General features: G+C 52.6%; 1 protein-coding gene across 4 annotated transcripts in view; it reads left to right on the top strand.

Moving 5' to 3' along the window:
• NRG2 (neuregulin 2) overlaps positions 1-15,606 on the top strand; it is a 195,104-nt gene that overhangs the window by 172,694 nt on the left and 6,804 nt on the right. For 2 of the 4 annotated variants that reach the window (XM_064366381.1, XM_064366383.1), the window contains exons 5-6: positions 2,783-2,859; positions 12,899-13,001. In XM_064366381.1, the coding sequence (XP_064222451.1) occupies positions 2,783-2,859; positions 12,899-13,001 (180 nt within the window). Of the gene's footprint in view, positions 1-2,782; positions 2,860-3,235; positions 3,295-8,579; positions 8,604-12,898; positions 13,002-15,606 lie in introns of all 4 variants that reach the window. The other 2 variants (XM_021664908.2, XM_064366382.1) reach the window with 2 other exon arrangements.

The following is a 15,606-nucleotide window of genomic DNA, read 5'->3' as shown; positions in this document are numbered from 1 at the left end:
CACTGTGCCCCTGAAAATCAGAGGATCAATCCCAGTTTCAGTGGAAACCACCAACCACCACCCAGCCCCCAGTGCTTAGTTCAGACTCCCATCCTGGTTCATAGGCTAATGTGCCCCATACTCTCTTACCCTGGTATTAGGTGCAGGTTAGAGAGGCTATAGGCCCAGCTCACCCCCAAAGCCTTCTCTAGGGAAGCCCCAGCCTCCTGAATGTGACTCATCCTCAGCAAACAGGACTAAGGAGAGAAATAGGAGTGTCCAGGAGGTCCCTGAAGGAGCTAGTGCCCCAAAGAACGAACAGTAGTAGCTGTCAGCCTTCCACCACCCCTCACTGTGCCTGTCCCCAGTGCCTTTTGTTTTGTTCAGCCAGTGGGGACCACGTTTTCTCAAGGAAGGAAGGTTAGGACCATAATGTTGTGCAACCGGCGGCCATGAAAGATGTAAGGATGTAGTCAGGGTAGTCCAGCCTGGGTGTGAGATAAGGGCCACAGGGACATATGGAGTTCTCATTGGTCTCCAAGGGTCTTGGGGCAGCAGCCCTGCTTATCAGCAATGGAAATGCATTTCCCCTTGCCCCTTCTGCCCCTGTACTCCCCCATTCTCTCTCTGTCTGTCACACACACACACACACACACATACATTCACACACACACACACACACACACATTCATACACATACACAGGTTTCCCTGCCTCCAAGAGCTGGACTGATCTCAGACACTGGAGACACGTGCATCTGTCTCTTTCTTGTTCCTTTGTGGAATCCAAGAGTCATTTTGGCAACTTCCTGGGTCTTTGGCAATCCTCCACTCCCAAAGGCACTTATGTTTGAAAATCACTTCTCCCCCTCTAGTCCCCATGACAAGTGGACATCAGTTTCCAAGAGCTTAGGAAGAAGAGCTGAGCCTGGCTGGAGCTGGTCTGATTGGGAAGCCTTAGCCACTACCTCCATTTTCCTGAGCTGGGTCGAATAGGGACGAGCGCCAGGGATCAGAGAAGGACGTGTTGACAGGGGGGCTGATGGTGGTCTCCTCCCCCAAGCCACCTGTTCAACAAGATGAGCATGCACCCTCCCCCCACCGATGCCACGTTCCTGATACACTTCCCAGCCTTCCACCACCCCTCCATTAGCCAGGCAAACCTCCACACAGACTCCTACCAGTACAGGACGAACCTCCTGCCTCCCCTGGGGGAGATGCCGTCAAGGCCCAGAGAAACTGCAGCCCTCTGCTCAATGCCACTCCCATTCCCCACTCCTCCAGATTTGAGGTTACAGGTGTTCATGAGTATCTGCCACAACCAATGACCACCACTTACTGTAAGCCTAAGTGGCTTCCTGATGGTTGCTATATACTACAGTGCTAGGAAGTAGAGTACACTTGCCTCGTGAGGAAGTTTAAATGGATTAATTTTGAACAGTAGTCTATTATTGAGGAAGACACTGGTGATAAACTTAGCTAATTTCCTAAGGAAGAAGATGCAGAGGCAATATAGACCCATCTCTGAGTAGGGAGATGTGGGGAAGGGGTCCAGCCCTCCCTGTAAGCTTCTCCTTAGGTATCTGGCCTTGTTGGAGTTCAGAGGAGAGTACAGGGCTGGGCATGTCTCCCAGAAATCTTCAAGAAATCTGAGACTCGCTTGAGGAGAGGGGTGGCAGCCAGAGAGCAGAAGAAAGTGTGCCTTAGGGGTAGGGACAAGGTCAGGGAGATTGAGTGGGTGGTGCTTTGGAGCTGTAAGCAAGGCAAGATCAGAGAATGAGATCCAGGGCAGGGCCAGGCAATGATGGAGGAATAGGTCATGGGGAAATGGAAGGGCTTCCCAGGCTGGCTGCCAGTAGGCCCTTGATGTGGACCAGCTTCCAGGGTCCCCCAGTGAGCCTGCTCCAATCCCTGTTGCGGTCCTTGCCGCCTGAGACCAGATTCCCTGCACCTGGTATCAGGATGGGCCACTTTGGGATGCCGATAATTCCAGCTCCTCTCCAACTTCCCATTTCCCTACTGAGCTTTTCCCATGTACATTGCACTGGGGCGGGCTTCTCCAAACCACGTTCTACAAGGGTTCCTCAAAAAACAGCATCCATGGTGAAATAAATTTGAGACAAACTTACATGGAAAGTTCAGCTATTTCCTCCTATGAAACTTTCATAGTCTTTCATAGCTGAATGTACACTGCAACTCTGCAAGGCACCCTGAGAATGCATTTCCTACATTGATTTGGCCACAGAACCCTCTTTGAGAGAATAGATAAAACATCTTCTAGATCATAGACATGCAGTCTGGGAACAGCATTCCCAAGTTCTCTGAGCTTTCTGAGGTCTGTTTCTTGGATGAGAAAACCTGCCCAGAGCCCAGGAGAGAACCCCTCAGTAGGTCCTGGGAGGAGCTCCCAAGAACTTGGTATTCCTTAAGGCTCCCAGGTCCCTGCCAGCTGACTGACTGCCTGGCACCAAGAGGCCACAGTTCTTGCTTCATGGGGCACCAGGCAGGTAAGAAGGAAAGTCTCAATGGCCAGTAGGACAACTTCCCATCTTCCCTCACCCCACTTCCCTAAATCATCCCCCTCCCTGGCCCACCCCACCGTCCCCGCCACATCTATTAGACAGATTTTTAAGGAGATCCCAGAGCCCTCCACCCAGCCCTGACTCCAGTCCCTTCAGCTACAAGTATGACCCCAAGTGCCTGACTTGGTTTTTCTCATTCATCACTGTGCACTTTGATTTCTAACCTTAGCCTCGCGGATGATGCCAGTTTGTTCTGTGATTTTTCCCCTTTTCCTTCTCCAGATGTCCAAATGGATTCTTCGGACAGAGATGTTTGGAGAAACTGCCTTTGCGATTGTACATGCCAGATCCTAAGCAAAGTATGTTTGAAGATACAAACACAAGTCCCTGCTCCTTAGAAAGCTTCTGGGTGCAGTCCCCCCAATGTAGGGCGTAGGGCCAGGGGTGTTGGTTGTTTTGATCTTTGGCTGTTTCGTTTTCTCTTTTCTTTTTTGTATTTTGGTTTGTTAGTTCTTTTTGTTTTGTTTTGTTTTGTTTTGCTTTGTTTTCATTTTTGGCCTAATCCTTGGGTTTAAAGTTCAGGGCTGCAGGTAAGGGGCAGAGTGGCAAGGCCAATACAAATGGTAACGGTGGCAAGGAACCCAGCTGGCATTGGCAGGAGCCCGTGCCGGGGTGTTGCAATGCCTGTGTCTTGCTATCCTGGCTCTCTCTTTCTGGTTTTCTTTCTTTTGGTAGGTGTCCTGTGGGATACACCGGGGACAGGTGTCAGCAGTTCGCAATGGTCAACTTCTCCAGTATGTCTCTTTCTTCTATTTCTTCTCTTCCCTGGTGACTGACAGTCTCCCCCGGGGAGGGATGGGGCCTTGCTTAGCAAGACTAGGAGGAGATGCAGAGGGTGTCCTGCCCTCCTCTCAATCCTCAATGCTCACAGAAGCCTGTGCAGAGGAGACAGAAACGCCCCCTGGCACCCCCACTTCCACATGTGGGCTGTACCTCCTGGGCACAGTAATGCTGAGTTCTCTCTGCAGCAGCTAGGGCCACACCCAGGCCTTCTCCCACTTCTGGGGTCGGGCAGCCTGGCCAGAATGGGAGGAAGCATTTGCAGAGCCCTCCCGTGCCTCCAAAGGCTGCCTGAGGGGACTGATGGGGCTGGCAGTGAGTGTGTATGCTCGTGTGTGTGCTGGCGTGTTTGAAAGAGAAAAAGTTCTCAGAAAGCCCATTTTCCAGAGTTTGTTTGTTTGTTTTGAGAGTTTGGAAACGGGGTAGAGGGAAGGAAGGGGAATTAAGGGAGAGCAGGCCCCAGGGCAATGGCTTCCATGGATACCAGAGATATTTATGTGGCTACAAGTTGCAGGGGATGTGGGGGGGGGGTTGGTGCTGGAGATGCTAAAAGGTTGAGGAATTGAGGGGTAACTGGTGACTCTCTCCAGCACCTCTGTGGTCTGAATCCTCCCATCTAAGATTTTATTCCCTTCCTTCCTTCAAATTCTGTGCAAAAAAAAAAAAAAGAGAGAGAGAAAGAGAAAGAAAGAGAAAGGAGAGAGAGAAAGAAAGAAAGAAAGAGAAAGAAAGAAATAAAGAAAGAAAGAAGGAAAGAAGGAAAGAAAGAAAGAAAAGGGAAAGGAAGAGAAAAAAAAAGAAAAAAAGAAAAGTGAGCCCCGAGGTCCAAAGACGCAGCCACAATTGTGGAGTGTTTTATTTGGGGCCTGAGAGCAATTCCTTCCAGCACCGCCAGGTGGAGGTGAAGCAGAGCAAAAAGCCACTGGCCAGCCACTGATTCCGTTTGAGGGCTAGGGGTCCGCTGGCTTGCAAGGCCTGTCCCCAGTCACCCATCCCATCCTGCAGAGCAGGCTGGGCCCCTGCTGCCCTCCCACCCGCCCCCCACCTCCTCTTCTCCAGGGAGGACAGCTGGGCCCCATGAGGAGTTTGGAACCAAGTGTCCACAGGGCACTGGATACTGGGAGGTAGAACTCTGGGAGGTGCTGAAGGTGGGACCCAGGGGGCCATGTAGGTAGCCCTTGGAGAAAAGGGGTTTGGGGATTTGGGTCTCAGGGTGGAGAAATGATCCTTCCCAGTCCTTGTCAGACCACAGCACAAAAGGCCAGCAAGTTACTCCCCATCCCAACCCCACAGGGGCATAGAGGCCCCATGGGTGGGAGCTGCTTGGCCCAGATGGTCAACTCTCTTAGTGGAGTTTGGGAGGCCAAGGAGGAAGGGCGGAACCTGTGGGCAGGACATTCGGCCCAACAGAATTCTCTAGAACGTGGGCTCTACAGTCATTTCAGAGTCACACCCAGCCCTTTGTGGAAGACTATAGAGCAGGAGGGGCCTCAGGAGAAGGCAGAGCCCAGGCAGAGCAGGGGGGCAGGTGAGAGAGACAGTGAGGCCATATTCCTCTCGGCAGAGAGCCTCCCAGGCTTGCAGGACTGTTCTGGACGGGGAGCCCCGGCCTGTCCTGAATCAGAGCAGCAGAGCCTCCGGAACCTGGGCTGTGATCCAGGCCTCTCTGCCAGCTGGGCCGCTTCAGCTTTCAGCCCAGGTCTGCGGGGAGGGTCAGCAGGGCCCCAGGAGCCCAGAAAAGAGCCTGTAAAGGCAGTCCAGGCCTTTCTGCCTAGTGTCTTCAGTAGCTTGACTGTTACCTTTTCGTGAAGGATTTATCCTCTTCAAGCACTTTCCCAGAGAGCACTTCATATATTGCTCTAGCAGATAATTACAGAAAAGGTGGTGTGAAGTGCTGGCTTAAGTGTTCAGGCTTCAAATTCAAAGAGACCTCAATAAAAATCCCAGCCGCTGAGCTTACTAGTTCGGGGGCCTCTTTAATCTCTCAATTTGTTTTCTCATCTGTAAAATGGGGATGATGACATTTATGCCTGTGGGGTCACTGTGAGGATGAAATGAAGGGCTGCATATGGAGGGCTTAGCAGAGAGCCTGCCGTTATGATTGGAGCGCAATTTAGTACCTCTCCCAGCTACAACTGGCACGGGGAGTGGGCAGCATCAGCCCCCTAGAGGCTGACTCCCAGCACATCCTGAGCAAAGTGTCCAACCTTCACACCCTGCCCAGACAGCATCTAGACCAGGTTATCTTTTGCAGAAATCAAGGAAAGAGGCTGTGACTGCAATAGCACATTGAAGCTTCTCCTTCCAAAAACAGCCCCTCCACTCCCCATGGGTCAAAGCTTGTCCATCTTTATGTCCCCATGTAAAAGAGCACACACACTTGTACACACAAGCACAAACACAAGCACAGGCTCATACACACACAAACACACAATCATGTTCTGACATGGCTGCACACATGAGAAAACCCATGAGCATGTACTCACACCTGCACGTACACGTGCAAACACGGGAACTCACGCTCACATCTGTACACACATCACTGCCTCCTTGTTCAGGCACCCTATGACTGTGTGTCATGGAACACGTCCAAAATGAAGAGTTTGCATATTGTCTGGTAAGCACGGCCCTGTCGGGAGTCCAGCATCATGTTACCATGGTTACTGGGTCACCATGCAAATTTCTGGTTAATAGGCCCTTCCTGTGACTCAATGGTACCACTCCACCCTGGCTGAGTGGCAGCCAATGAACATAATGAGTGGGAAGCTCTTCTCTTTGCTGGGGCAGAGCCAGCCATAGGCCCCTCATGTTCTATCCCACCCTTCCCGGTGAGAAAGCTGCCTACCCAGTGACTAGCCAAGCCCTCAGTGACCCCACCAACAGTGCCAGCCACCACTCTAAACAGTACTGGCCTTTGACTCAGAGGAGGCCAGTTAGGAGCCCTGGAAGGTGCTTCTACTATTCAGTTCCCAGAGGGGTGACACAGAAGATGCTTAAAGGGCTTTGGTAGCCCTGCTCACTTCTTCAGATGGTCATTGTCCTCAGGAATACCCAGCCAGGCCTGCTCAGAGACTCAGTGGACAGGAAAGACATGGCTTAGCACCAAGGGACCAAAGATCTGGCTTTCAGTCTCCCTTCTGCCCCCTAATTTGCTGTGTGACCTTGGGAAAGTGTCCTAGCATTACTGGGCCCCAGCTGCCTCATCTAATACAACCTTGTCCAAAAGTGGGGCCCAGACCAACTCTATGAACCCGATCTTCTTAGTGCCCCAGGTCTCTGTGGTCAAGCTGGGCTGTTCTCTCAGGGCAGCATGGCTGGACATCCAAACAGTGTGAGCTTTCTGGCTGCCTGAAGGGCCCCCGGGCCTCAGCACTAACTACTCAGTGAGAGGTGCGCCAGGGTTCTTTGAGAATTGTCAAGTTTCTACTGTCTACTCAGCACAGCTGACCAGCCCTGGGACACCCTAGAGAGAAATGGACAAACTGTACTTAACTTTTTCCTGCCTCCAAGCAGTCAGAGTGAGACTGCAAAGAAACCAGAGCTTCAAGGTCACTCCCCAACCTGGGATTTAATAGCAGTACAAGAAGGACTTGTGTCTGGAAGGGCTGGGAGTCGTGCTTCATTGGTTTGGTCTCTGCATGGAACTGGGGGGGTCGAAGCCCCAGGATCTTCCTCAAGGCTCTTCAGTCAGAGCCATCGCAGTCCCTGGCTCAGAGCCACCTGCTCTCCCGCCCTTTTCCAAATGCAGAACCCTCTGGAATCCCTATCAGGAAGTAGATGAGAGGTCCAGGGATGGATAATGTGCAGGACTTCCTGCAGAGTGCCACGCATTCACCTTCCTCCGAGGCAGATGAGAACATCAGACACAATGTCACATCCTCCCTGGATCTAATGGAGCCGACTGTGCACCTGGGGAAGCCAGGGAGTGAGCAAATCCAGGCTGGCAGGAGCAGGGCCCTTGCACGGGTGCTGAGCTTATGCCTTTAGACTTGTTCACATCTTCCTCTAGCTGTGTGCAGGCCCTTCGGACGGACGAGGAAACAGGGATTATGCCTTACCCACATCCACATAGTGAATTAGGGATGAAACTGACACTCCAAGCCTGTAGACCGATGCTGGCTGCTACCTTAGAATGGTAGGTGAAATTTTTTTAAAACAGTGTTGAGATTTCTGGGTTCCCACCGCAGAGCCAGATTGTCTTGGTCTAGACGATTCCAAAGTTCAACCAGGTTTCCAAACCTCCTAGGATCCTACGTCCCAGCCTGTTGCCCATTTAACAAATAAGAGACCGAGACTTAACTAGATTGGTATCACTCAGGGTCTCACAGCAGCAGGTCAGTGCAGAGCTGACCCCTGAGTCAGGGTCCTTTTATCTAACCCTTCTATGGTATGGGGGTCTCCGTCATAGGGTCCTGAAACCACACATTCAAAACACGATCCCACTTCCAAGACTGTAATTTGCCCACCATTTGAGAAGCTCAGACATTCTACAAGTGAACCCAACTTGTCTCTTCCTCTGAGTTGCAGTTTGCTCTTCTCAGTAGTGAAATCAGGCTCAGGCACCAAGGTCCAGCCCTGTAGGCTTCTAGGGTGTTGGAGTATCAAGTAGAGAAGTGGCCTGCTGTCTGGAACCTTGTCCTCTTCTTCCCGCTCCCTCCCACAGACTGAGGCTCCCCACCCGGGCTCCCAGTAGGTGGACAGGCCAGCTAGGCCTGTGGGGCAGGGGAGGGACATGGGGCCGGTCTGGGAAACTCATGCCTGCACTCTGAACAACAACAAAAAAAATAGTGCCCCTGATGAGGGAGCTGGGCAAGCTATCTGCAGGAAGGCTTGAGAGTTGAGAGTGCTGAAGGCCTGGTGCTGATGCTGGGAGGAGCAGGGAGCTGCTGAGACCCCACCCCACTCACCTTTCCTCCCAGGGACATTTGCCAACTGACTCTTGCGCCTCTGCCTCCCCACCAGGTACTAACCCCACAGCTCATCTCTAAAGAGCCTGCCCTGCCTGCTGTTTCTAACATCTCCCTCTCCCCTCCTTGGGGCTCACTTGGGGACTGGGTGTCAGGGAAGGAGCTCAGGAGGCCGGGAGGGGACACTACTAACCTGCTTTCACCTCACAGGGTGGCTGCCTGGTATCTGAAGAGTCCTGACCAACGTTTCTGTCTCTCTCTCCCCCTGCCCTGCCCACCTGTCTCTCCCTCCACCCTTCCCTCTCTCACCCTCCTCTCTTCTGCACTGCCAGAGCACCTTGGATTTGAATTAAAGGGTATGAAATGTCTGTGTCACTCAGCGCCATCCGCGTGGCCCCTCTCCACAGCCTCCGATGCCATGTGTGCTGAATGTTTGGTTTCCTTTCCGAAAAATGGAAAAGGGATGATTCCAAAAATCTCTCCTGGCCCCATCGAGATGTCCTATCATAAACTATGTTGATTTAGGGGAAGACAAGAGAAGCTCATGAACAGCAGGGCACTTGGGGTTTCAGACCATGGCCCTCAGTGTACAGTAGCGCCCCTCAGTGGGGAGATGAATATTTAGGAGGCCTCAGAGGGGAGGCCCCCTTCTGAGCTGAGTGCAGCCCCACAGGCTGGCTGGACAAGAGCTAGGCCCCTTGTATGAACACGGTCCCTGGCAGGGCTGGTGTCCGGGAGCCACGGCAGCCTGGTGTGGAGAGTTGTGCAGAGAGGCATCCCTTTCCATTTGGCTTTAGTCCTCCTTCCTTTCCCCATTTCCACGTCCCTTGCTTCTCATTCTGCATCAGGCCAGTAGTTGATAACTCTTTGTTTTTCTCTGTCCCTGTCCTGTGTCTGTCTACCTGGCTTTGCCATCTGCTTGAGGCTGTCATTCCCTCCATGATCTGACTCCACACTGGCAAGACCAGCCAGGGTCTGGGTTGGGCTGGCCTCTGGTGCCTGCCCCCTGTCCCCCAGCTCAGAATCTTACATGTGTCCTCCTGCCACCTGCTATTACCACCCTCTGGCCCCGGGAGACTCTGTGGGCTGGAAGGGACTTTAAGGGATTAGTGTTTCTGGCTCTCTGGCTTTGTGCCGAGAGGCTCCTCCATAGCCTCAGGTGCCCAGGCATATGACAGCAGGAGAGAGGCAGGGGGCTCCGAGGGTGGGGGCTCCAGTGGGGTGGGATCTCAGACATGGTGCAGATTCTACAGTTTAGGAAAGGCTGCTCTCGTGGCTGATCTGGGGAGGCCTAATAGCCCCACCACCTATCCTCTATCAGCTGTTCTCAGTAGAAGATAAAGTGCAAAGTTTGTGTGTAAGATGCATCTGTCTATAGCTACCGGCTGTGATGGGGAGGTGGGAAAGGCATTGAGTCTGTGTGGGGTCTGTGATGGTGGCAGGCTGCACAGGGGTGAATCTGCAGGTACGTGTGTGTTGTTGAGAGTGAAAACGTATCACCTTGTGAGGTATCTTGGGGCAGGATGTGAGCAGGTGTCGGGGGCTGTGGAACGCCTTTGTGTTAAGGGTTGAGCGCTGTGCAGGTGGAACTGTGAGTGGGAGGAGATGCGTGTGAGTTTGCAGATATGTCTGTGTCTATAAGGCTGGTCTGTATATTCACTCACAATGCAACAAACATCTACGGAACAGAATTTACCAGACACACAGTCCCTGCCCTCCTGGGCTCACACTCACAGGTGACAACAGGCAAACAGGAAAGCATCAGGTGGTGTTCAGGGCTGCACAGAAAATAAAGTGAGGTGATGGGACAGTGCTTGGCTGGAGTGGGGTGCTAGTGTAGCTAAGTGGTCAGGGAAGGCTTATCCGAGGAGGTGACATCTGTTTTAAAACCTGATGAAGTGTCCAACCCTGCAAACAACCAGGGGACAAACAAGTCCTGCAGGTGGTGGCACAGCAGGAATAGAGTGAGTCATGTGGTTGGAGTGGGCTTACCTTGTTCAGTGGATGGAGACTCCCAGCAGCTCTGAATCAGCACAGTGGACGCAGGGGAGAGGACCACAGATGAAATCCAAAAGGAAGGCTGGGACCAAGCAGCCAGGGGCCTCAGAGGCCATGGTAAGGCTTTGGGTTGCATTCGAGTTGCAGTGGAAGCCATCTTGAGTTTCTAAACAGGGGAGTGAAATGATCTGCTTTATGGCTGTAAATAAATATAGCTTTGGATGGACAATAGCCTGGGCTGGGGGCAGGGTGGGGAGGAGAGGAAGCAGAAAGACCCATCAGAAGGTGACCATCTCCAGGTGAGAGGTGACACCATCCTGTACTAAGTTGGAAGCAATGGAAATGGTAAGACATGATCAGACCCAGGATCTACTTGGGAAGCAGAGCTGACACGACTTGCAGCTGGATCCAGCATCAGGGTAGATGGGAAGAAAGGGAGTAATCAAGAATGAGCCCAAGGTCTGGCGCCTGAGCAACAGGAAAAGTCGGGCTGCACCCATGGGCTGGAAGGAGTCGAGGAGGAGTTTGGAAAGAGGGTGTGGAAGCAGGGATTCTGTTTGGTCATGGCCCTTGGATGCATGACTCTGGAACCCAACACAGCCCAAGCTGGATGCAACTGATTAAATGCCTGCAGAGAAAAGGACATGAATAACAAGCAGAAAGGGAACACAGATGACTCCAATCGGAGAAATGCTCAACCTCACTCATGAGTGAGATGGAAATAAAGCTACACTGAGACAGCACAGTTCGCCCTCCGGACTGGCAAACCCAACAAGTCTGATAACACCATGGAGTGCGGGACTGACCCCAGTCCTCTCATCCATACCTGATGGGACAGAGGGTGCCAATGGGTGCAGACTCAATGGACAGCCATCTGGCATGATCAGACTCCAGGGAGAAGTTAGGGCAGAAGGTATAAATTTGAGAGTCTGCAAATAGATGGTATTTAAAGTGTGAGTCTGAGTGAAATCACTAAGGGAGAGAGGGCAGGTGCAGTAAAGAAAGAAGCCTGAGACCCAGGCCCTTCTACCTTCCTGGCCAGTAGAAAAGAAGAAAGCACAGCTAAGACAGAGACGGATCAGCCAGTGAAGTAGGAGGGAGAGAAGAACCATCCCAAAGCCCAGAGGGAGTGGGCCCCAGAAGAAGGGGGTCAGCTGGGAAGGAAGCAAGTGACCTCAGGACTTGGCAGCCTGGAAGTGGTTGGTGCCTGTGACCAGAGTGGTCTCGGAGGAGTGACGGAGACACATGCCTGACTGGACTGGATGAGGCACATGAGTGGGGCATGAGAGCTAGAGCCAGGGCTGTGAGCACAGAGCCAAGAGATGGGACCTAGGGTGGAGGTGTTGTGTCTGGTTGTTTACAACTCGACCCGACTGTGTGTCAGTGGGCGTGGGCATGTGTGTGCACCTGTTGCTGGAGTGTGTGGTTAACTCTGTGTGTGTGCATGTGCTGTTGTGTGTGCAGGTGTGTGTGAAAGGGTCTGTCTGTGAATCAAATAGGCATAGTTAGAAATCTGTGTGTGTCTGGAGGGTTCGTGGCCCTGGGTGTTTACTGGTGTGTACACCTTTGCCACAGGATATGCTGCAAGCACAAGAGGTTAGGGACATTTCCCAGGGTTTCACTAAGGCATTGAGGTCCAGCCTTCACTTCCCCCTGAGCTGGGAGGAGGTCACAGTGTGGAGGGGCCAGCCAGCAGGTATGGTGGGCAGGGGTGGGGTCTCTGGGCTGTAGCCTTGACTATAGCTAGTGCTGTCACCTTTTACTTTTTCTTCCTCCTGACTTTCTCTGTTTTAGAAGGGTGGGGGTTGCCTCAGCAGCAGCAGAGGGCGGAGAGGACAGTTGGCCTTTGGGAGGACTTTGAGGCCCAGCCTAGCTCAGCTTCTCAGCAAGGGTGGGGGCTGTTCCTTGCGTACCAGCACTTTCCTAGATGCCAGGTGTCTATGGTGCCACTGGCAGGCTCCTCACAAGCAGACACAGGAGGCCTGGCGTGGCCCAGGGCCACACCCTGACCAGGCTGCAGGGGTTAACAAAGGCCTTTCTCCCACACCCCTTCCATGGGCTTGGCTGGTCTGTCCCTGCTCCTGGCCCTGACACCCGCTCTGTCCAGCCTCTGAGTCCGATGTGCTGTCACCAGCCTGCAACAAGCCACTTTCCACTTTCTTAGGGAAACTGAGGTAGCTGAGCCAGGCTTGGCCCAGGGGTCACATGATCACTTCATGAAGAGCAACTCCCCTTAGCACACCAAGGTTCTTTGCAGCTATGAGGCCATGGTGGAGCAGGGCAGGGGTGCCGGCCAGACTGGGCTGTCCTCCCCTGCTCTATGGCCTTGGGAGCTTTGCCTTCACTCCATCCCTTCCCATTCTCCTGCATTTGCCACTCATGTGCTCTGGGCAGGCATGGGGCTTGGGGAGGGGAACTCAGGCAGAGTTGTGTGTGACCAGATCCATGGGTAGGTGGGAGCTGCAGGGGAGTGGAAAGCAAAACAGAGTGTGCAGGAGGGAAGGAACTGGCTGGGGAGAGAAGGGATGGAAAGGAGCTGGACAGGACCTGAGCTGGGGAGAGCCTGTGGCTTTCGGGGAAAGGGAGTCTCTGCACCACTATCCCCATGGGGCTGCCTCCTACTGCGTCCCTCACATCCACTCTGCCTCTGCAGAAGCCGAGGAGCTGTACCAGAAGAGGGTCCTGACCATCACAGGCATCTGCGTGGCTCTGCTGGTCGTGGGCATCGTCTGTGTTGTGGCCTACTGCAAGACCAAGTGAGTGACAGGCACTCGGGCTGGGGACAGGCCAAGCCAAGGGATGGGCCTCCAAGACTATTTGTGAAGGAGGTTCTCCTCCCCCACCCCACTGGAGCCCTCCACACCCTCCTAGGCCCCAACTGCCCCTTTGGGGGCCTCTGTAGCTGGGTGGGTGTGGGGCCAAAGGTCTGAGCCAAGAAGTAGAGGCAGAGCGTGGGGAAGGCCCCAGGGCACTGACAAAGAATGGTCATGAGCACAGGCTTTGGAAGAAGACAAATCTGGGTTCAAATCCAGCTCTGCTATTTCCCATGTGACCTTAAGCAAACGGATAGGTCCTCATGGGAATGACCTGGTAGGTACCTCAAAGGACACTGTGATGACCTAAGCAGAAGCATGCAGCTGACCCCACAGGCTCCTGGAGCAGGTGCCCTGTCAAGTGAGCAGTCACTGGGCCGTGTTGGGGAGGAGTGCAGAGAGGGCAGCTGCATTCCCAGGGAAAGACAGATGCCTCAGAGCACTGCCTGACCCTACCTTGGGAGCAGTGAGACAAGAGGATAGAGAAGGCGGGGCTGGGCTCCTCTGGGCAGAGGAGAGATAGGGGCAGAACCTTGGGACAAGGAGAATAAGTGGACAGAGAGGGAGCCGGGCAGTCCAAGCTAAAAGACAGCACAGATGAGGGTCAGCTGTATTCCTGGAGCATGAGCAGCCCAGACTAGCTGGAGCAAAGGACCAGGGACGGGAAAAAGGGAGCATGAGTCTAAAAGGATAGCTGGGACCCAGATGGCACCATAGGGCCTTGGATGCCAAGCTAGGGATTCTAGGTTTAGCCAATGAAGGCACATCCATAGTCTTTGCTGGAAAAAGCCAGACTCCCTAGCTCGGCATCCAAGGCCCTATGACCTTCTGATGGGCAGAAAGATGACAGGTTTGTAACAACTGTTCATATTTGTAGAGCAAGAATCTAGACTGGATGGAGCCACCATTCTAGGGACTGAGCCCCTGGTCTGGACTCATGCTACCCCATCTGTGGCATCTGAGGTCCTGCTGGCCTTGTCTTGGATGAATCCAGGACCAGAAAGTCTAGAGGAGGGTGAGGAGGGAGTTAGGGCCCAGTGAGCCCAGAGGAGACTAGGCCCAAGAGGGAAAATTGAGTCCAAGAATTGCAGAAAAAGCAAGTCGCCTGTCCTGCCCCCACTGCATTTACTCATTTCTTCAACAGACACTCATTTGGTGCCTGCTGGATACCAGGCCCTGCCTCAGACATACGGCCAGTGCTCTGAGCAAGTGGTCCAGTGTCACAGGACACCTTTTAGAGACACCTAACCTTGGCTGGGGAGCAGAAGGAGTTTCCCTGAGGAAGCAGCATTTAGGCCAGGGCCTGAGAGGTGAACAAGAGTTAGCAGGTGAAGAGGAGAGAAACTATTCCAGGTGAACGGCCTAGCACGTGCAAGGCCAGGAGGCCAGAGAGGGCAGAGCATGGTGGAGGATCAGAAACAAACTCACCACGGAGGAGCTAGCTGGGGTGCCGGGTGGGCAGCGGGACACAGGGCTGGGAGAGAAACAGGACACTAAGGCCCAATAAAGGGGTTTCATTTTCATTTTTGCAGGTACATAGTAGGTGTATATATTTATGAGCTACATGAGCTATTTTGATACAGGCATGCAAGGCATAATAATCATATCATGTAAAGTGGGCTAGTCATCCCCCCAAGCATTTATCCTTTGTGACCTTGAGCAAACTGATGGGTCCTCATGGACCTTTGTGTTACAAGCAATCCAATTACACTCTTTTAAATGTACAACTAAATTATTATTGACTATAGTCACCCCATTATGCTATCGAATACTAGGTCTCTTTTATTCTTTCTAACCACTTTTCGTACCCATGAACCATCCCCACCTCCCTCCCAACCCCCCACTTCCCTTCCCAGCCTCTGGTAACTATCCTATCTACTCTCTATCTCCATGACTTCACAATGAAGGGTCTTAAACAGGGGAGTGACATGATTAGATTTATTATCAAATAAATTGAGCATTTAATATGTGCCAATCTAAAGTCGTCCCACAGCTAACCACAGCACCCTGTTTATTTTCTTCATGGCACTTTACTCAAAGTATCTAGTTCATTTCTTTGTTTACGTATTTACCATCTGCTTCCTCTACTGGCCTACAGGCTTCAGGAGGGCGGATACCCTATCTACCTATCTACCTTCTCTGCTCCAAAACAGTGTCTGGCACATGGTGACACCTCAATAAATACCAAATGAATGAATAAGGGAGAGAGGGAGTCAGCACACACACACACACACACACACACACACACACACAGACTCTTGTTCTGTCACCCAGGCTGGAGTGCAATGGCGCAATCTCGGCTCACCATGACCTCTGCCTCCCAGGTTCAAGCAATTCTCCTGCCTCAGCTTCCCGAGTAGCTGGGATTACAGGCGTGTACCACCACGATGGGCTAATTTTGCATTTTAAGTAGAGACAGGGTTTCTACATGTTGGTCAGGCTGGTCTCAAACTCCTGACCTCAGATGATCTGCCTTTCTAGGCCCCTAAAAGTGCTGGGATTACAGGCGTGAGCCACTGCACCCAGCCTTGAATATTTCATATACTTT

The sequence above is a fragment of the Aotus nancymaae genome, unplaced genomic scaffold (genome assembly GCF_030222135.1).
Source record: "Aotus nancymaae isolate 86718 unplaced genomic scaffold, 86718_ANA_hifiasm-v0.15.2.pri h1tg000064l_1, whole genome shotgun sequence".
Lineage (NCBI taxonomy): Eukaryota > Metazoa > Chordata > Mammalia > Primates > Aotidae > Aotus > Aotus nancymaae.
The sequence above is the reverse complement of the archived record's forward strand: the minus strand, read 5'-3'. Positions and strand labels throughout refer to the sequence as shown.